This window comes from Capsicum annuum, chromosome 4 (genome assembly GCF_002878395.1).
Source record: "Capsicum annuum cultivar UCD-10X-F1 chromosome 4, UCD10Xv1.1, whole genome shotgun sequence".
In the NCBI taxonomy this organism is placed as follows: Eukaryota; Viridiplantae; Streptophyta; class Magnoliopsida; order Solanales; family Solanaceae; genus Capsicum; species Capsicum annuum.
Window position 1 is genome coordinate 160,069,552 of NC_061114.1, and position 20,566 is coordinate 160,090,117.

The 20,566-nt window shown below is 39.3% G+C and overlaps 1 protein-coding gene across 8 annotated transcripts; it reads left to right on the forward strand.

The window, feature by feature from the left end:
• The first annotated feature begins 64 nt into the window (after positions 1 to 64).
• On the forward strand, positions 65 to 19,082 carry LOC107867784 (pentatricopeptide repeat-containing protein At3g22150, chloroplastic). Of its 8 annotated transcripts, none has more exons than XM_047410328.1 (3): positions 65 to 2,763; positions 3,613 to 3,741; positions 18,798 to 19,082. In XM_047410328.1, exon 1 carries the CDS (start codon positions 154 to 156, stop codon positions 2,656 to 2,658), a length of 2,505 nt encoding a protein of 834 aa, XP_047266284.1. In that variant the 5' UTR covers positions 65 to 153; the 3' UTR covers positions 2,659 to 2,763; positions 3,613 to 3,741; positions 18,798 to 19,082. The 8 variants fall into 8 exon arrangements, with proteins under 8 accessions (XP_047266284.1, XP_047266283.1, XP_047266285.1 ...); XM_047410327.1 differs by lacking the exon at positions 18,798 to 19,082 and adding an exon at positions 11,527 to 11,812; XM_047410329.1 differs by lacking the exon at positions 18,798 to 19,082 and adding an exon at positions 3,826 to 4,240.
• Positions 19,083 to 20,566: the final 1,484 nt, after the last annotated feature.

The following is a 20,566-nucleotide window of genomic DNA, read 5'->3' on the forward strand; positions in this document are numbered from 1 at the left end:
ACAACTTTTTTTTAAGAAAAATTAAATAAAATATAGAAATTAGTAATATTTCAACTGAAAATATGTAGCAGTTGAAAACTTAAAACCGCCAGTTTTATCCTCTAGATGAGCTCATGAAGTTGGGATTTAAGTGGTAGGTTTGAGGTCCAAAAAATGCGTTTAGCAATGTCCTCCTCATCAGCTCTTCCTCTTCCTTTCTCTCCTTCAACTCTCTCACAATCTCCATCTTTATCCTTAACCCATCTCCCCAATCACTCTTTTCTCCTCCTCCCCGACGAACCATCCACTCTCTTCGACTCAAAACCCCGTACAATTCGCTACCGTTTAAGCGAACTATGCCGAAAAGGACAAACTCATCTCGCCCGCCAACTGTTCGATACAATTCCTCAACCAACAACTGTCCTTTGGAATACTATTATCATTGGATACATTTGTAACAACTTGCCTCATGAAGCTATTTTGTTTTATTCTAAATTGAAACATGCCGGTTCATCGGTGTGTGATCAGTATACTTTCTCTTCTGTTCTTAAAGCTTGTGCGGAGACGAAAAGGATACTTGTAGGTAAAGCTGTGCATTGTCATATTTTGCGGTCTGGTATTCATCCTAGTAGGATTGTGAGTAATTCTTTGTTGAATATGTATTCGAGTACGTGTGTTGGTTTGGAAAGTGGTTCGGATTGTGAGTTGGTGGAAAGGGTGTTTAGAATTATGAGGAAAAGAAATGTTGTTGCTTGGAATACAATTTTTTCGTGGTATGTTAAAAGGAAGAGGTTTTCGGAAGCAGTTAAGTGTTTTGTTATGATGATGAGTTTAGGTGTTAAGCCGAGTGTTGTTAGTTTTGTTAATGTTTTTCCTGCTGTATCAGAAGTAGGGGATGTTAGAGTTGCTGATGCTCTATATGGTTTGATTGTGAAATTGGGTAATGAATATGTAAATGACTTGTTTGTAGTTAGTGCTGCAATTGTTATGTATGCTGAGCTTGGTTGTGTTGATTTGGCGAGAAGAATATTTGACAATACTTGTGAAAGAAATACAGAGATTTGGAACTCTATGATTAGCGGGTATATTCAGAACAATTTTCCTTTTAAAGCAGTTGATCTCTATCTTGAAGCTGTAAAAGCAAAGGATGCTGTTACTACTGATGATGTGACATTTGTATCCGCTCTTATGGCAACTTCACAGTTGCAGCATTTGGAGTTTGCCCAACAGCTACATGCATGTCTGGTAAAGAAATGCATGGATTCACAGGTTATTTCGTTAAATGCTATGATAGCCACATATTCTAGGTGTAACCGTGTTGGCGATTCATTTAAAGTTTTTAATGGAATGAAGGACAGAGATATAGTGTCATGGAATACTATGGTGTCTGCTTTGGTACAGAACGGACTTGATAATGAGGCTTTAATGCTTGTATACGAGATGCAAAAGCTTAGGGTTGTAATTGATGATATAACAATTACCATCCTGCTTTCTGCTGCATCAAATCTCAGGGACAGGGAAATTGGTAAACAGGCCCATGCTTATCTCCTGAGGCACAATATTCAATTTGAAGGAATGGACAGTTACCTGATAGACATGTATTCCAAATCTAATATGATTAGAGAAGCACAAGCAATATTTCAGTCAAACTTCACAAATGATAAGGATCAAGCCACATGGAATGCTATGATAGCTGGGAACACTCAAAATGGATTAATTGAACAATCCTTTGTTGTCTTCAAGGAGATGCTTGACCAGAATGTGAAACCAAATGCTGTGACCTTAGCATCAATTCTTCCATCATGCAGCCAGGCAGGAAGTATAGCAATAGGCAAGCAGTTACATTGTTTTGCAATTCGTAATTTTCTTGAAAACAATGTTTATGTTGTCTCGGCTTTGGTAGACATGTACTCCAAATCAGGAACAATTGATTATGCTGAAAGTGTTTTTCAAAAATCTCCTGAGAAGAACTCAGTGACATATACAAATATGATTTTGGGATACGGCCAGCATGGGATGGGCAAAAAAGCTCTAACACTGTTCTACTCTTTGCAGCAGAATGGTTTAGACCCAGATGCTGTTACCTTCATTGCAGTCCTGTCTGCTTGCAGCTACACCGGATTGGTTGATGAAGGACTTCAAATATTTGAGCTGATGGGCGAAGAATACGGAATTCAGCCGTCAGCAGAGCACTATGCTTGTGTGGTTGACATGTTAGGAAGAGTTGGACGGTTGGATGAAGCTCATAATTTTGCTAAACAGTTGGGTGAAGAAGGTAATGTCTTGGGAATATGGGGATCACTCCTTGCAGCCTGCAGAGTTCATAGAAATTTTGAATTGGGGAAAATTGTTTCCAGTAAGCTGCTTGAATTAGAGGGGAGTGACAGAATTTCTGGTTATCATGTTCTACTTTCAAATATATATGCAGAGGAAGGAAACTGGCAATCTGTAGATAACCTCAGAAGAGGAATGCGCAAAATGGGGTTGTCAAAGGAGGTTGGGTGTAGTTGGATTGCTACTTCTGGTTATCCACACTCTTTTGTATCTAGAGATAATAAGCATCCTCAGTGCTGCATGATATATGATATGTTGGGATGTTTAACCATCAATATGAAAGATGCTGGCTATAAACCTAAACTTGAGCTAATGGAAGGGTGGATCTATGGGCTAGAAGAATAAAAAGCTATCAGTTCTCCCACTATGTACCTTACATTTTTTGACAGGATTTTGCTAGAGTTGACATGATCGTAGTTTATCAATGACCAGCTGCCTTTGAAATTCGAGGTAATGAAGTTGTGTTTTAGCTTTTTAGTTTAGTTTTTTCTTCTGAGTTATGCTCTTTTACATTGTAAAGATACCCAGAAGTAGGAATACAGTTAGTGAAATGTATGTATGTTGTTTTATTAAGACAGATCAGTCAAGAAAATCCATTTTACTGTTTTGGTGGAAAACAAGGTATCCTAGATAGCAAAGGAAGGGTCCTATCCAAGATGACAACTTCTATCAAGCAATCTTATTGACTGAAGCACAGTGAAATTACGTGACCAGTTCTGTCCTTTGCATAACTTATACTTGTTCTGCAGTTCAGCTTTTAAACTATCGCATAGGATATTCTTTGATGCAGAAATCCCTGAAATGTGGATGAAAGGATCAAAGATAGTTGAAATATTGGAATTTCATCATGTTTGCAAGTCACGAGTGTTATTATTTCGGAGCCAAATGGTATTAATAACATTTGCTAAGGTTGGTCCAGATAACTTTAGTATGTCTGGTAAGGTTGGTCAGCTAATTATAGTATGTGAATATCAATGAAGTTGGCATAAGTGGAGTTTCTCATCTGTGAAAATGGTTCTGAAGCTAACAACAAATCATATAAATAAGATGATCTCTGAAAATTTCCTTATTGGACTATTGGCTTAAATTATTGGACGTTGGCAAGCAAAAGCTTTCTATATATTACATCTAGTTCTAGTGATTAGTAAGAAGCTTTTTTGACTAAATATTCATGTAGACTTTTGCCAACCAATTAAGTTCTGAGTCCATGTTATCTTTACTTGGCTTATTAGGCTCCACATGGTTGCTTACAAGCTGCTTGTGGCAACTTAAAGTTAATTATTGTTCTTCACTTTCCAGAAGGGACAAAGGGCTTAAGGGCATCACCTCTTGGATTTTTCTCAAGAACAGGTGAAGCTCTTTTGATGAGACCACTAACTCCGTTGTGCTCCATGTTCTTGAAGAGATAATTCCTTCTTTTGCAAGCAGGTACTTCTGAGCATGCTGCAGATCTCTTTATGAATTTATATTACCTCTACACATTATCTAGTGTTGTTTATTTTGACATGGAAGGTAAAATATCAGGGGCATGAATGCTGTGTGACTCAGAGAAACTTATTTCTAACCTAATCTTCTACTTATGATCCAAAAAAAAATAGATCCTCTACTTTAAAGGTCCAACCGTCCAATGACCTGACAGTTATTGTAATCTAATCCTGTGGCCAAACCTCAATGATATGATTCCAGTTCATTAGTTCATTTAGACCAGTTGTATTTCAGAATTCATTTGTAAATCATTTACACTAGCCGGTTGTATTTAAAAACAGTTAGTCTGTTTTAGTGTAGTGACAGGATATGTGACTTAGCACATGATACACTTGTTCCCAAAGTTAGTTGTAACTAACTTTCCCTCCCCCTAGCTGGATCTCATATAAGGAACTGATTAACTATTGTAATATTTATTCAGAAATTACACAGTGAAATACAATCTTCTTCTTTCTTCTCTTATTACAGAATTCCCAATTAGGGTATTAGAAGTGAGTTGTTCAAGAGTAATTCTTGTCATTTACTCTTTAGGCTCCTTCCTAACAGCTTTCAATTCCATAAGAATTCTGGGTTGTATCATTGGTATCAGAGACACTGATCCTCTGCCTCTGCAATGGGTGACCATAACACAAGGATGCATGAATTACAGAAAGAGGTAGATTCTCTTAAAACCTTTATGGATGGAGTGGTGAATTCGATGGCAGAAATGCGTACAATTGTAGATGAAAAAATGGCTCAACCCATGAATGAATGAATGAAATCGAACAGTTGTTCCTGCGTAATGGTGGTGCATCAATGGAGGCCCTAACCGCTAATGCTGGGGACAATGGAGCAACTGGAGAAGGGCAACCCAGACGCGAACGACATGTGGCTTATCAGATGTATAATAGAAGGTATTAACTGGACTTTCCCAAATTTGATGGGCATGGGTTGAAGGATTGGTTGTACAAGTGTGACCAATTCTTTGATGTGGAGGAAATCGAAGAAAAATCCAAGGTGAAAATGGCTTCGTGAAACATGGAAGAAAAGGCATTACAGTGGCATCAATCCTACATGAAGCATCGATTAACTAGCGATTGGCCTAGATGGGGTGAGTATGTAGGTTGTCTCTATACCAGATTTGGAGAAGAATTATTTGATGACCCCATGGGTGATTTTAAAGATCTCAAACAAACAGGTACTGTGCAAGAATATGTCGATTTGTTTGATAAATTGCTAACTAAGGTAGATTTACCCAAACATTATGTAGTTAGCTGCTTTGTGAGAGGCTTGAAGCTGGAAATTGGACTCCCTGTCAAGATGTTGGGTCCAAGAACCCTGGCCAAGGCTATTAGTTTAGCAAAGATCCAAGAACAAACCCTTATTTTTCAGAAACAAGTTTTTCATGGAATATTGCCTAACCCCAAAAACATGTTGAAATTTCAGAATGCTACCCATTTTTTTGCACAGAACTCATCTAGCAATTTCAAGCCGCACCAGATAACATCTAAACCTTCCCATTCTACTACTATAGGCCCAAAACCCCATATAAAAATGCTAGGATCCTTACTTCTGCTAAGATGGCTGAGAGGAGAAGCAAGGGCTTGTGCTTTAATTATGATGAGAAGTACACTTTTGGTTATATGTGTAAAAAGAAGAGACAATTGTTTTCGATGGAAGTTGATGAAGGGGAAGATGTGACTGAATTGGAAGAAAATTTATGGGATCCAGCTGAGTGCTTTGCAATGTTGGGACATGGATTAGAGACTGACTCTGAAGGATCAATACTGCCTCATGTGTCTGTCCATGCCAGGAATGGTCTGCATGATTTTAGAACCATGAGAGTCACTATATCTCTCAAGGGTAAGGCGATTCATGTATTGATTGATAATGGAAGTACCCACAATTGTTTGGACTTGGATACTGTGAAAAGGCTTGAATGTGTCCTAACTTCGATCTCACTTTTCTCTGTTTCTGTTGCTGATGGAAAAAAAATTCACAGTCACCACTTGTGTAAAGCCTTGGTATGGAAAATGCAGGGTGTTTCTTTTGAATCAGATATGTTGGTATTGCCTATTGGAGGATGCAACATAGTATTGGGTATTCAATGGCTAGCTACATTGGGAGATGTTATGTGGAACTTCAGGAAATTGAGAATGGAGTTCACTATTATGGGACATAAGGTTTCATTGAGAGGCATCAAACCTCCAGCTGCTAAACTAGTGCAACCAGAGAAAATAGAGAAATTGTTGGCTAAACCAGCTGAATTATGCATGATCTTTGTAGGTATGTATCAGGAGGAACAAGTGGATGTAAACGGGGGAGAGATGCTTAACATGGAAAGAAACCCACTATGTATTGAAAATGATCAGGAGTTGCAGGTCATTTTGCAGCAGTACGATGATTTATTTGAGCCTCCAACTAAGTTGCTACCTTTAAGGTCCCATGATCATCAGATTATTTTGAAGGATGGAACCTCCCCTATCAATATTAGACCCTATAGATATCCTACAGTTCAGAAAGCTGAGATAGGAAAACTGGTGGATGAAATGTTAGAAGCTGGAATTATCAGACACAGTACCAGTCCTTAGATGGTGAAGAAAAAGGATGGATCTTGGAGAATGCGTGTAGATTACAGGGAACTAAATAGCTATACCATCAAGGATAAGTTTCCAATACCTGTCATTGAGGAACTACTGGATGAGTTACATGGAGCAAAATTCTTTTCTAAGCTGGATCTTAGGTCAGGTTACCATCTAATTAGAATGGTTGAAGGTGACATCCCTAAAACAGCTTTTCGAACTTATCATGGACACTATGAATTTTTAGTCATGCCCTTTGGTCTTACTAATGCCTCTTCAACCTTTCAGAGCCTTATGAATCATATTTTTCATGCTTACCTCAGGAAGTTCATTTTAGTCTTTTTTGATGACATCCTTATAAATAGTCAGACTTGGAATGAACATTTACAGCATCTACAAGCTACACTTGAGTTTTTGAGGTCACATGTGTTGTTTGTTAAGAAGAGCAAGTGTGCATTTAGTGTATTGCAAATTGATTATTTAGGACATGTCATTTCTGCTGAAGGAGTATCTATGGACATGCACAAAGTGGAATCTGTGTTTAATTGGCCTCCACCTACTAATCTCAAAGGGTTGAGAGGATTCCTAGGATTAGCAAGGTACTACAGAAGATTCATGAAGGGATATGGTACCATTGCAAGACCTTTGAACAATCTCTTAAAGAAAGGTAATTTCAAGTGGAATGATGCGACTGTTGCTGCTTTTGAAGAATTGAAGAAAGCCATCACTTCTGTACCTATTCTAGTCCTACTAGACTTCTCCAAGGAATTTATGGCGAGACAAATGCTTCTGGAGAAGGAATTGGAGCTATGTTAGTCCAAGAGAATAAACCTATTACATTCTTTAGTCAAGGTAAACCTATTACATTCTTTAGTCAAGGTTTATCTGATAGAAACAAGGCACTATCTGTGTATGAAATAAAATTACTAGCAGTAGTCACTGTTGTTCAGAAGTGGAGGTCCTACCTCTTGTGTAGACCATTTGTGATTAAGACTGATCACTACAGTCTTAAGTATCTCTTGAAGTAGAAGATCACCACACCTAGCCAACAAAAGTGGTTGATCAAGCTTCTTGGCTATGACTACTCTATACAGTATAAGAAGGGCAAAGACAATGTAGTAGTTGATGCCCTTTCTAGAAAAGAAGATGTAATTCAGCCTATGAGTATCTCGGGGGTTCAAGCAGAGTTGTTACAAGAAGTAAAGCACTCTTGGAATAAAGATCCAGCATTGCAACAGATTATTCAAAAAATCCAATCTACTGCAGGTCATAAACCTTACTTTAAGTACCTTGCTGGTGTCTTGAGCAAGAAGGAAAAAATGATGGTTGGAAATGACACAGAATTAAGGAAAAGATTGATTGCCTTCTACCATGACAGCCAAATGGGGGACATCAGGCATAGCAGCTACTCTAAAGAGGCTAAGACAAGATTTCTTTGGGGAAAAAATGAAGCAACATGTCTATTCTTATGTAAAGGCTTGTGATGTTTGTCAGAAATGCAAGAATTAGAATGTTGCTTACCCTGGTTTATTGCAGCCTCTTCCTATTTCTGACAAGGTTTGGCAAGACGTTTCCATGAATTTCATAGAAGGCTTACCTAAGGTTGCTAGTAAAGAGGTTATATTTGTGGTGGTTGACAGATTGAGTAAGGCTGCTCACTTCTTAGCTCTTAAACACCCTTATACTCAAGCTGATGTAGCCCAAGTGTTCCTCAATGAAGTTTTCAGGTTGCATGGCATGCCTGAGTCTATTGTCTCTGACCGAGATGTTGTTTTCACTAGTAAGTTTTGGAAGGAAATGTTCAGATTGCAGAAGGTCTCTCTTTTAACATCCATTGCATCCCATCCTCAAACGGATGGCCAAATAAAGGTTGTTAATAGATGCTTGGAATGTTATATTAGATGTATGACACATGATAAGCCACGAGAATGGCCCTACTAGTTACCATTAGCAGAATGGTGGTACAACACCGCCCACCACACCTTTATCAATATGTCACCTTATGAGGTTGTTTATGGACAGAAACCACCACCGTTGTTACCTTACATGGCCTTTGATTCTCAACCAGATTTAATTGATACAAGCCTTCAGGCTAGGGAAGCTGCCTTAAGGACTCTCAAGTTCAATTTGCTCCGGGCTCAGAATAGAATGCAAGCTCATGCTAACAAAGGTAGAACTGATAGAACATATGATGTTGGAGATTGTGTCTATGTTAAGTTGCAACCTTACAAGAAGCTTTCTCTGAAGTCTCATACCAATCATAAACTTTTCTCTAAATTTTTTGGGCCTTTCCAAATCATTGCTAAGGTTGGTGCTGTTGCTTATACCTTGGCATTTCCTGCTACCACCAGGATCCACCCCACCTTCCATATCTCCCAGCTTAAGATAAAGATTGGGTCACAACCTGCTGCTGTCACACTCCTAGTAGTTCATTCCAGTGCCGGTTCTATATTACTCTACCCTGAGGAGGTTCTTGATCGAAGAATGATCCACAATCATGGTACAACTGTTCCATAACTGCTCATCAAGTGGTTGAATTCAACACCTGAAGATAGTACTTGGGAGGATTTTCAATCCTTCACTCAGAATTTTCCTCAGTTTTTCTTGATCCTTGAGGACAAAAATCATGTCAAGGGAGGGAGTATTTGATATGATTCCAGTTCATTAGTTCATTTAGACCAATTGTATTTCAGAATTCATTTGTAATTCATTTACACTAGCTGGTTGTTAGTTAAAAATAGTTAGTCTGTTTTAGTGTAGTGACAGGGCACGTGACTTAGCACATGATACACCTGTCCCCATAGTTAGTTGTAACTAACTTTCCCTCCCCTAGCTATATCTTATATAAGGAACTGATTAGCTATTGTAATATTCATTCAGAAATTACACAGTGAAATACAATCTTTTAGTTTCCTCTCTTGTTACAGAATTCCCAATTAGGGTATTAGAAGTGAGTTGTTCAAGAGTAATTCTTTTCATTTACTCTTTAGGCTCCTTCCTAACAGCTTTCAATTCCATAAGAATTTTGGGCTGTATCACTCAAATTGCTTTATTCTTAAAGATTTTTTTTGCTTTATTTATGTCCATCAATAATGGATTATAGAATATTCCTAGAACTGTAAAATGCGCCCCTCACCCTAAAAGAAAAAAGAAAGTTTCCAAATGTAGAATTATGACCAATTAGCAAAATACTTGTTCATCTCGATGCATAAAATTGATGCTATGGCAGGATAAGCCTGGCAACTTTGATTCCGACATGGTTTCGTTATCGGTAACGCCACGGTACCGATTAGTGCCGGTATACCTGTAATACCCCGATCATTTCTTAAGCCTAAATCCGCCTTTTGAGTGAATATGGATGACTTCCAAAGTGATTGATGTTTATACCATGTTGTATTTTTCTAATTTCTAATTTTTGCCATGTAGAGCATTGAATAAGCTTTCTATCGATACCAAATTCGCCCAAATCCGACACTCGGGAAGAGTTAGAGCTATTTTAGTGAAATAGTATGCCACCTGGCACTTTAGCACATCGCGGAGCCAGCCAAAATGACAATTGTCATTTTCCAATGAGCCTCTGCGATATTGACGTGTCGCGCCAAGGCTCAATTTTAGGATTGTCAAATTCCAGTGCACCAACGCGATTCCACCGCGTCGCGGTGCCTTTCCAGGTCACGACCAAGGTAGCAAATTCGACTTCATCGTGTCGTGCCACTGAGCTGTTTCACAATTGTCCAATTCCAGTGAAGGACCACGATCCTGGCGCATCACGGCAGGGCAAAAAATCGGGCTCCAATTCTAGAATTTGCTCAAGGGTATTTTGGTCTTTTCCACCTGTCCTTACCCTTTATATATATACAAGTGAGGGAGAAAATCCTCATTTCCTCTTCCATCTTCTCCAAAATTCTAGGGTTTCTCTCCAAAATTCAATCCAATTCTTGTCTAAACATCTCAACATCAAGCCATGGTTTTCACAAATTAGTTCTAGATTTAAAACTTCCAAGTCAAGAACATTAAGATCTCTAACTCAAGAAGTGAGAAAAGAAGTCTATAGCAAGTTTATTCATCCCGGATAATAATCAAGGTATGTGGGGCTTGAACAAGAATATCCTTTCATTCTTGTGCCCAAAGAATTGATTTTTACTATTGGAATTTCATGATCCTTGCAAGTGGGTTTACACCCAAATTTCTTTATTGGTGATTTATGAGATTTGAGTTGAATAAGTTTGATATTTATGATTATTTTACCATCACGTTCTTAAATTGAGAATTTATGCCATGAGTTGTATATTGTCATTATGTATTGATAATTTCTAAGCGATTTAAAACAAGTGTTATGATTTATGCTTTTCCATGAGAAGTTTGACTATTGAATATATATTGATATTGAGCTTGAGAGTCAAGAATGAGTTCTATGATGTTTTCTTGAAGTTTCTGTTACTTGATATGATTTGATAAGCAAGTGTACTTAATGATGAGAAGGATTATTTTGAGATTGAGTCGAGTTAGGAATCCACAAGTTGATTATGATTCACAGATGAGATATATTTATGATTTTGGTCTCTATGATAGACCCTTGAGTTGATTGAGGTGGATTTCCTAATGCGTTCTGAGCTAAGTTCAGGAGGAGTATTTAGCACCGAGCGGGAAGTATGAGTTCAGTGCATCTTACTTCCCCAGAACTACGTGCCACCATAGGGTTGAGATTTGAGGGCCAAAGTGTCGAGTTTGTGATCACAGAGATGAGTTTGAGGTTATACTCCCTGGCAAGAGTATAACGCTCCCGTCAATGTGGGGTTCCTTCCTTAGGAGGGCAAAATGTTGGAATCCATGTGGCTCACATGGTTTATGTCGGTTATAAGAAACTTTCAAGTCCATAATAGTCTAAGTTTCTTGAGTTACCGAGTCACTCCAAGTCATGAGTCAAAGAGTTTGGGTTGAGTCCAATGATTTATGAGATTTATGAAGAATGTGTTACTGTTGATGATTTATGAGAAACTATATTACAGTTTAATTCAAGCGAAGAGAGTCATTATTGTCAGCATGCATGATTTTGTTTTACACTTATGATATTATTTAAAAATGTTGCATAGACCCCCACATACTCAGTACAATCCCAAGTACTGATTCCCATACTCTTCTATGTTATACTTTTCTCGTGATGTAGGTTCAGGTGCTCAGTTTCAGCAGCGACAGTGATCTTTGAGTACCTTCATCTACATTCTTACAGTTGGTGAGTCCTCATGGTTCGAGGACCTATGTCCCTGATTTTTGCCTTGATAGTAGATGGTTGTTTCTTTTCAGTTCAGGTGAGTCAGTTGGGGATCTGTCCTAATGGCTCCTCAGTCTTTTGTAGTAGAGGCTTGTCAGACTAGAGTACCAGTATGTACAGAACTTTCAGTATTTTGTTTGTACAGGACAATATTTCTTCATATCACAGTATTTTCATGACATGATTATTCTTTCGTATTTAGCATGAATAGTGATATAGTGAAATCTGAAAGTGATGACAGGTTTAGAGGGTTAGCTTGAGGCCACGTGTGGCCTTAAGCACCGTGTGACATCTCGGGATAGATTCTCGGGGCGTTACAAGCTTGGTATCAGAGCCTAAGATTTGAAGAGTCCTAGGGAGTCTGACGAGCCGCGTTATGTAGAGCCTTGATCATCGGTGTGTAGTGCGCCACTTCTATAAGCAAGAGGCTACGGGACGTTTTAGGAAAAGTTGTTTCTTTCTTTCAAAAGTCTATCGTGCCTACAACTGTTTCTCTCTGCTATTAATTCGTGCTCTATTATGACAGAAAATGCCTCCGCATAGAGCTCGCAGAAACAATGAACGACCTCAACCCATTGATCCTTTAGGTGAGATGGTGTCCCACGCTGAATTTCGGGCAAATTTTCAAGCGCTAGCCCAGGCGGTTACCGCCAATGCTCAGACCCATGTTCAGGCCGCAGTTTTTCCTCCGCAGGAAGGTAATTCTGCGGCAGCTCGGGTTCGTGATTTTATGCGGATGAATCTGCCAGAGTTTTATGGGTCAAAGACAGGCGAGGACCCACAAATGTATCTTGATGAGGTGAAAAAGATCACCCAAATTATGCATGTAACAGAGGAAGAAAGTGTGGAGCTAGCTTCCTATCACTTTAAAGATGTTGCTTATGATTGAGTGGAGATGTGGAGGAGGATAGAGGGGAGGATGCCGCTCCCTTGACTTGGCAGTTTTTCCAGGATGTGTTCTTAGACAAATTCTTTCCCCCGGAGCTGAGGGAAGCGAAATTAGAAGAATTTATGAACCTGAGACAGGGCCCCATGACAGTTAAGGAGTATTGTCATAAGTTCAACCAGTTATCTAAGTATGCTCCCGGTATGATAGCTGATTCTAGAACTAGTATGAGTAAGTTTTTGGCTGGTGTATTTGGTTATATTATGAAATAGTGTAGATCCGGTATGCTTAATAGGGACATGGACCTTTCAAGACTATGATCCATGCTCAGTAGATTGAAGCGGACAAGGTGAAGGAGAGAGATAGAGTAAGGGCAAATAAGAGAGTTAGATCAGAGCAGCAGGGGTATGGTCTGACTAGATTTTCTGGAGAGAATCGCCCTCAGTCCCAGAACCGTTCACTTCTGCTAGCGCCTTCATCAGCCAGTGCTCCCGCATTTAGAATTAGGCAGGAGTAGGGTAATAGACCTACTATGTCTGGGTCCCAGGATAGTGTGAGTAATAGACCTCGTCCTCCTCTATGTCCGAAGTGCGGTAGAGACCATCCTGGTGAGTGCTTAGTCGATCAGAGGGGTTGTTTTGGTTACGGTAAGTTGGGCCACAGATTTAGGGATTGCCCATATGCTAGATAGGGGAGTCGTGATGTTCGTCCCCAGAGTCAGGCTATTAGTGCTCCAGCCCCTTTAGCTCGTCCTTCTCCTCAGGTTGCCCCGTCTAGTACTGCAAGTGGTCAAAGCCAGAATCGCATTTATGCTATACCACCTCGCCAGGAGCAGGAGGATTCACCAGATGTTGTTACTGGTATGCTCCGTTTATTTTATTTCATTATGTATGTGTTGATGGACCCTGGGTCAAGTCTTTCTTATGTGACTCCGTTGGTGGCTGTGAATTTTGAAATCAGTGCTGAAAATACTCCTAAGCCTCTTCTAGTTTCTACCCCAATAGGTGAATCTGTTGTTGCTAAACAAGTGTATAAGAAGTGTCCTATCACTTTCCTTCATAGAATCATGTTTGCATACTTGATCGAGCTAGACATGTTGATTTTGACATTATTCTGGGTATGGATTGACTTCACTCTTGTTATGCGTCTATAGATTGTCGTACCCGTGTAGTCAAGTTTTAGTTTCCCAACGAACCAGTTTTTGGGTGGTTTGAAAGTTCTGTAGTTCCCAAGAGTCATTTTATATCCTACCTTAAGGCCAGGAAATTGATATCTAAGGGGTGTATCTATCATTTGGTTCGAGTTAAAGACACTAAGTCCGAGACTCCGTCTATTCAGTCTATTAGTATTGTCAATGAGTTTCTTGATGTTTTCCCGGAAGATCTCCCAGGGGTACCTCCCGATAGAGAGATAGAATTCGAGATTGATCTTCTTTCTGATACACAGCCTATTTCTATTCCTCCATATCGTATAGCCCTCGCAGAACTTAAGGAGTTGAAGGAGCAACTCAAAGATCTTCTTGATAAGGGTTTTATAAGGCTCAGAGTGCCTCCTTGGGGCGCACCCGTTCTATTCGTACGAAAGAAAGATGGTTCATTGCATATGTGCATTGACTATCGTCAGCTCAACAAGGTCACAGTCAAGAACAAGTACCCTCTTCCTAAGATTGATGACCTATTTGATCAGCTGCAAGGTGCCAGTTATTTTTCAAAAATAGATTTGAGATCCGGTTATCACCAACTTAAAGTCAGAGAGTGTGATATTCCAAAGAAAGCTTTTTGCACCCGTTATGGTCATTTTGAATTCCTAGTCATGTCCTTCGGGCTAACTAATGCCCCAACAACTTTTATGGACCTTATGAATCGGGTGTTCAAACAGTACCTAGATATGTTTGTTATTGTGTTCATAGATGATATCCTTGTATACTCCTGAAATGGAAATGACCATGCAGATCATCTCCGAATTGTCTTGCAGACCCTTAGAGATCATCAGTTGTTTCCCAAATTTAGCAAATGTGCATTTTGGTTAAGGTCAGTTGCCTTTCTGGGTCATATTGTTTCTTCTGAAGGTATTCGAGTTGATCCTCAAAAGGTAGAAGCTGTAAAAAATTGGTCTAGACCTATTTCCCCGCCTAACATTAGGAGTTTCTTGGGTCTAGATGGTTACTATCATCGTTTTGTTGAGGGTTTCTCCTCCATTGCTGCTCCTTTGACCCGGTTAACCCAAAAGAAAGTTAAATTCCAGGGGTCAGATTCTTGCGAGAAGAGTTTTCAGGAGTTGAAGACTCGACTCACTTCAGCCCCTGTGATGACCCTGCCTAATGGTGTAGATGATTTTGTGGTGTATTGTGATGCCTCGAGAGTTGGTTTGGGTTGCGTGTTGATGCAGAAGGGTAAGGTTATAGCCTATGCCTCCCGATAGTTGAAACCTCATGAGAAGAATTACCCGACCCATGATCTTGAGCTAGCTACAGTAGTTTTTGCCTTAAAAATCTGGAGACATTACTTGTACGGTGTTCATGTTGATGTCTTTACGGATCACAAGAGTTTCCAATATGTGTTCACTCAGAGAGAGTTGAACCTGCGGTAGAGACGATGGTTAGAATTGCTGAAGGACTGTGATATGAGCATGTTGTATCACCCGGGGAAGGCCAATGTTGTGGCGGATGCCCTTAGTAGGTCGTCCATGGGTAGTGTGACGCATGTAGAGAACGATAAAAAAAGAATTGGTTCGCGAAGCGCATCGTTTGGCTAGGTTGGGTGTTAGACTGCAGAGGGTAATGTTTGGGTTCAAAGTAATTCTGAATGTTCTCTAGTTTCGGAAGTGAAGGAGAAGCAGGATATGGATTCTTGTTTGGTTGAACTGAAAGGGTCAGTTAAAGACCAAAAGGTGGGGGTTTTCTCCTAAGGGGGAGATGGTGTATTGAGGCTTCAGAATAGATTGTGTGTGCCTGATGTTGATGATGGTATTCTATTCATTCTGGTGCTACCAAGATGTACCGCAATTTGCGGGAAATTTATTGGTGGAATGGTATGAAGAAGGATATAGCAAACTTCGTAAAGAAGTGTGCAGCTTGCCAACAGGTGAAGATAGAGCACCAGAGACCCGGTGGAATGATGCAAGAATTTGGCATTCTTACTTGGAAGTGGGAGGAAGTGAATATGGATTTCGTGACCGGTTTACCTCTCTTTCGTCGTCATCATGATTCTATATGGGTCGTTGTGGATAGGTTGACTAAGTCAGCATATTTCCTGCCAATACATACATCTTTCACCGCTGAGGACTATGCTAAGCTGTACATCCGAGAGTTAGTCAGGTTGCATGGAGTTCCGTTGTCTATCATCTTCGATAGAGGTGCTCAATTTACTTCTCAGTTTTGGAGAGCCTTTCAGAAGGATCTTGGCACCCAAGTTCATCTTAGCTTCGCTTTTTATCCGCAAACAGACGGTCAAGCTGAGAGGACTATCCAGACTTTGGAGAATATGTTGAGGGCATGTGTTCTTGATTTCAAAGGAAGTTGGGATGAACATTTGCCATTGATTGAATTTGCATTTAGCAACAGTTTTCATGCTAGCATTGGAATGGCTCCATTTGAGGCTTTGTATGGAAGGAGGTATAGATCACCCATAGGTTGGTTCGAAGTGGGTGAGGCTGCTGTGATTGGACCTGATGCTGTGTTCTAGGCCATTGAGAAAGTTAAGTTGATTCGGGAAAGGTTGAAGATAGCCCAGAGTCGTCAGAAGTCGTATGCAAATGTGAGAAGAAGAGCTCTTGAGTTTGAGGTTGATGATTTGGTGTACTTGAAGATTTCACCCATGAAAGGAGTGAAAAGATTTGGAAAGAAAGGGAAGCTTAGTCCCCGATATGTTGGCCCTTATAGAGTTTTGAATCGTGTTGGGAAAGCACTAATGAGATTGAGTTGCCTGCAGAGTTGTCAGCTGTCCACCCTGTCTTTCATGTTTCTATGCTCAAGAAGCACATTGGTGATTCTGTTGTGGTTGAACCATCAAAGAACTTAGATGTTCGAGATAGTCTTTCTTATGATGAAGTTCCGGTCGAAATCCTAGATTATCAAGTTCGTAGACTAAGGAACAAGGAAGTTCCCTTGGTTAAAGTTTTGTGGCGAAATCAATCAATAGAGGGTGCAACTGGGGAAGCAGAAGCAGAAATGCGAGTTAAGTATCCTCATCTCTTCTCCGCGAGTTCAAATCAAGCCAAAGGTATCATTCTTCCTTAATTCAGTTTCCTTCTAATCCAGTGTATTCAGTTGTATAGATATCTATTCTATGATTCGTGCATTCTATGAAGTACTAAAAAATCTAGAGTGAAGTAAGTCGGTTGAGCAAATGGTTACCATAAAGTATTTCCAGTTTCCTCTTTGTTCTTGAGCTTAACTAGCAACATTCGAGGACGAATGTTTCCAAGGGGGAGATATTGTAATACCATGATCGTTTCTTAAGCCTAAATCCGCCTTTTGAGTGAATATGAATGACTTCCAAAGTGATTGATGTTTATACCATGTTGTATTTTTCTAATTTCTAATTTTTACCATGTAGAGCATTGAATAAGCTTTCCATCGATACCAAATTCGCCCAAATCCGACACTCGGGTGAAGAGTTAGAGCCATTTTAGCGAAATAGTGTGCCACCTGGCACTTTAGCGCATCGCGGAGCCAGCGAAAATGGCAATTGTCATTTTCCAGTGAGCCTCCGCGATATTGACGCGTCGCGCCAAGGCTCAATTTTAGGATTGTCAAATTCCAGTGCACCAACCTGATTCCACCGCGTCGCGGTGCCCTTCCAGGTCATGACCAAGGTGGCAAATGCGACTTCATCGCGTCGTGCCTCTGAATAGTTTCCCAATTGTCCAATTCCAGTGAAGGAGATGCGCCAGGGCAAAAAATCGGGCTCCAGTTCTAGAATTTGCTCAAGGGTATTTTGGTCTTTTCCACCCATCCTTACCCTTTATATATATACAAGTGAGGGAGCCTCATTTCCTCTTTCATCTTCTCCAAAATTCTAGGGTTTCTCTCCAAAATTCAATCCAATTCTTGTCTAAATATCTCAACATCAAGCCATGGTTTTCACAAATTAGTTCAAGATTTAAAACTTTCAAGTCAAGAACATTAAGATCTCTAACTCAATAAGTGGGAAAAGAAGTCTATAGCAAGTTTATTCATCCCGGATAATAATAAAGGTATGTGGGGCTTGAACAAGAATATCCTTTCATTCTTGTGCCCAAAGAATTGAGTTTTACTATTGGAATTTCATGATCCTTGCAAGTGGGTTTACACCCAAATTTCTTTATTGATGATTTATGAGATTTGAGTTGAATAAGTTTGATATTTATGATTATTTTACCATCACGTTTCTTAAATTGAGAATTTATGCCATGAGTTGTATATTGTCATTATGTATTGATGATTTCTAAGCGATTTAAAACAAGTGTTATGATTTATGCTTTTCCATAAGAAGTTTGACTATTGAATATATATTGATATTGAGCTTGAGAGTCAAGAATGAGTTCTATGATGTTTTCTTGAAGTTTCTGTTACTTGATATGATTTGATAAGAAAGTGTACTTGATGATGAGAAAGATTATTTTGAGATTGAGTCGAGTTAGGAATCCACAAGTTGATTATGATTCACAGATGAGATATATTTATGATTTTGGTCTCTATGATAGACCCTTGAGTTGATTGAGGTGGATGTCCTAACGTGTTCTGAGCTGAGTCCAGGAGGAGTATTTAGCACCGAGCGGGAAGTGTGGGTTCAGCGCATCCTACTTCCCCAGAACTTCGTGCCACCGTAGGATTGAGATTTGAGGGACAAAGTGCCGAGTTTGTGATCACAGAGATGAGTTTGAGGTTATACTCCCTGGCAAGAGTATAACGCTCCCGTCAATGTGGGGTTCCTTCCTTAGGAGGGCAAAATGTTGGAATCCATGTGGCTCACATGGTTTATGTCGGTTATAAGAAACTTTCAAGTCCATAATAGTCTAAGTTTCTTGAGTTACCGAGTCACTCCAAGTCATGAGTCAAAGAGTTTGGGTTGAGTCCAATGATTTATGAGATTTATGAAGAATGTGTTACTGTTGATGATTTATGAGAAACTATATTACAGTTTAATTCAAGCGAAGAGAGTCATTATTGTCAGCATGCATGATTTTGTTTTACACTTATGATATTATTTAAAAATGTTGCATAGACCCCCACATACTCAGTACAATCCCAAGTACTGATTCCCATACTCTTCTATGTTATACTTTTCTCGTGATGTAGGTTCAGGTGCTCAGTCTCAGCAGCGACAGTGATCTTTGAGTACCTTCATCTACATTCTTATAGTTGGTGAGTCCTCATGGTTCGAGGACCTATGTCCCTGATTTTGCCTTGATAGTAGATGGTTGTTTCTTTTCAGTTCAGGTGAGTCAGTTGGGGATCTGTCCCAATGGCTCCTCAGTCTTTTGTAGTAGAGGCTTGTTAGACTAGAGTACCAGTATGTACAGAACTTTCAGTATTTTGTTTGTACAGGACAGTATTTCTTCATATCACAGTATGTTCATGACATGATTATTCTTCCCTATTTAGCATGAATAGTGATATAGTGAGATCTGAAAGTGATAACAGGCTTAGAGGGTTAGCTTGAGGTCACGTGTGGCCTTAAGCATCGTTTGACATCTCGGGATAGGTTCTTGGGGCGTTACAATAAGGTCCCCAATGGTCCGGATAACGTTACCGGTGCGAACCTTCAAAAAAATCCAGTTGTTCCGATTTCGGTTGACCGGTTCCGGTTCGTTAGATGCTTAAATATCTGCCTTTTTTTTAAAAAAAAATGGTGAGGTATTTGGCACGACACTGGCAACGACTCTTTCGGCCGTTGCTTTGTAGCCGTTTAAACAACCCCCCCTCCCAATTACCCCACACCACCCCTTCAAATTTTCATTATAAATATCCTTCATTTCAATTCTTTTTTTACACAAATATTATTCCTCTCTCTTAATATTCTCACATTCTCTCTAAATATTTATAATTATTATATTAGTTGGAGTTGAAGATTCAATTATTATATAAGTTAGAGTTGAAGATTTGTTGAAGATATTACAAGCTTCAATTATCATTTTTTAATTCCGACATTTGGTATACGTCTGCTTTTACGCAGATGTTCGATATATTCGTTCCAACTTTAATCCCTTTTTATTTACGTTAATATCTATATTTTTATTTTTTAGTATCTACATTTGTTTACTTACATTAATTTTTTAATTTATAATATTTGTATTGCTTGTTTTAATATTTTAATTTAAATGATGGATTTCGGAAAAATAGTAGTGGTAAAACACCAATCTTTGGTAAGGTTTTTCGTAGAAATAATAAAAGTAAGGCTAGTACTACCACTAGTTCATTACCGCCTAGATTTAATGAAACTTCTTTATCACAACCTAATGGTTTCGATATTGGTATCGGTATGGAATTAGATAATGAGACCCTAAGTAGGCATTATAATAATTTTTAGGAAGACTTACCGGAGGAATATGATATAGAAGAACAAGAGTTAGGTGATACCCCTACCCCTACTAGTTCGGTTACGGAATTACCGGAACACGGTGAAGAACTCCCTTTACCGAAATTTACTAGGGCCAAAGGTACCGAACGTACTAAAAGGTCTTTAGTTTGGAAATTTATGGAGCATGATAGGGTAAAAAGTACTGCTACTTGCAATAAATGCAAGTAAGTTTTTAATCATTTGACCGGGGGAAAAAATGGCGGGACAGGGTTGCTAACTTCGCATTTGACGTGACGTAATAAAGAATTTGTTCGTCTAAAAAATGAGTAAGAAAAAAAAAGATGGTACACAATTTGTGCATGAATCTGTAGGAGGTAATATGGTTCAAACGCGTTTAGACATGTTTAACCCGGCTGAAGCAAGGTGATCATCGACATATAGTGAAGATGTAGATAGAGAACTAGCGAAAATGGTTGCTGTTATGGGTTTGTCTTTTAGTTTTTCTTTGCATCCCGATTTTATTCATTATATTCAACGAGTATATAAT

Coding starts and splice junctions, on each gene's coding strand:
- LOC107867784 (XM_047410328.1), top strand. CDS start 154: ATGCGTTTAGCAATGTCCTCCTCATCAGCTCTTCCTCTTCCTTTCTCT.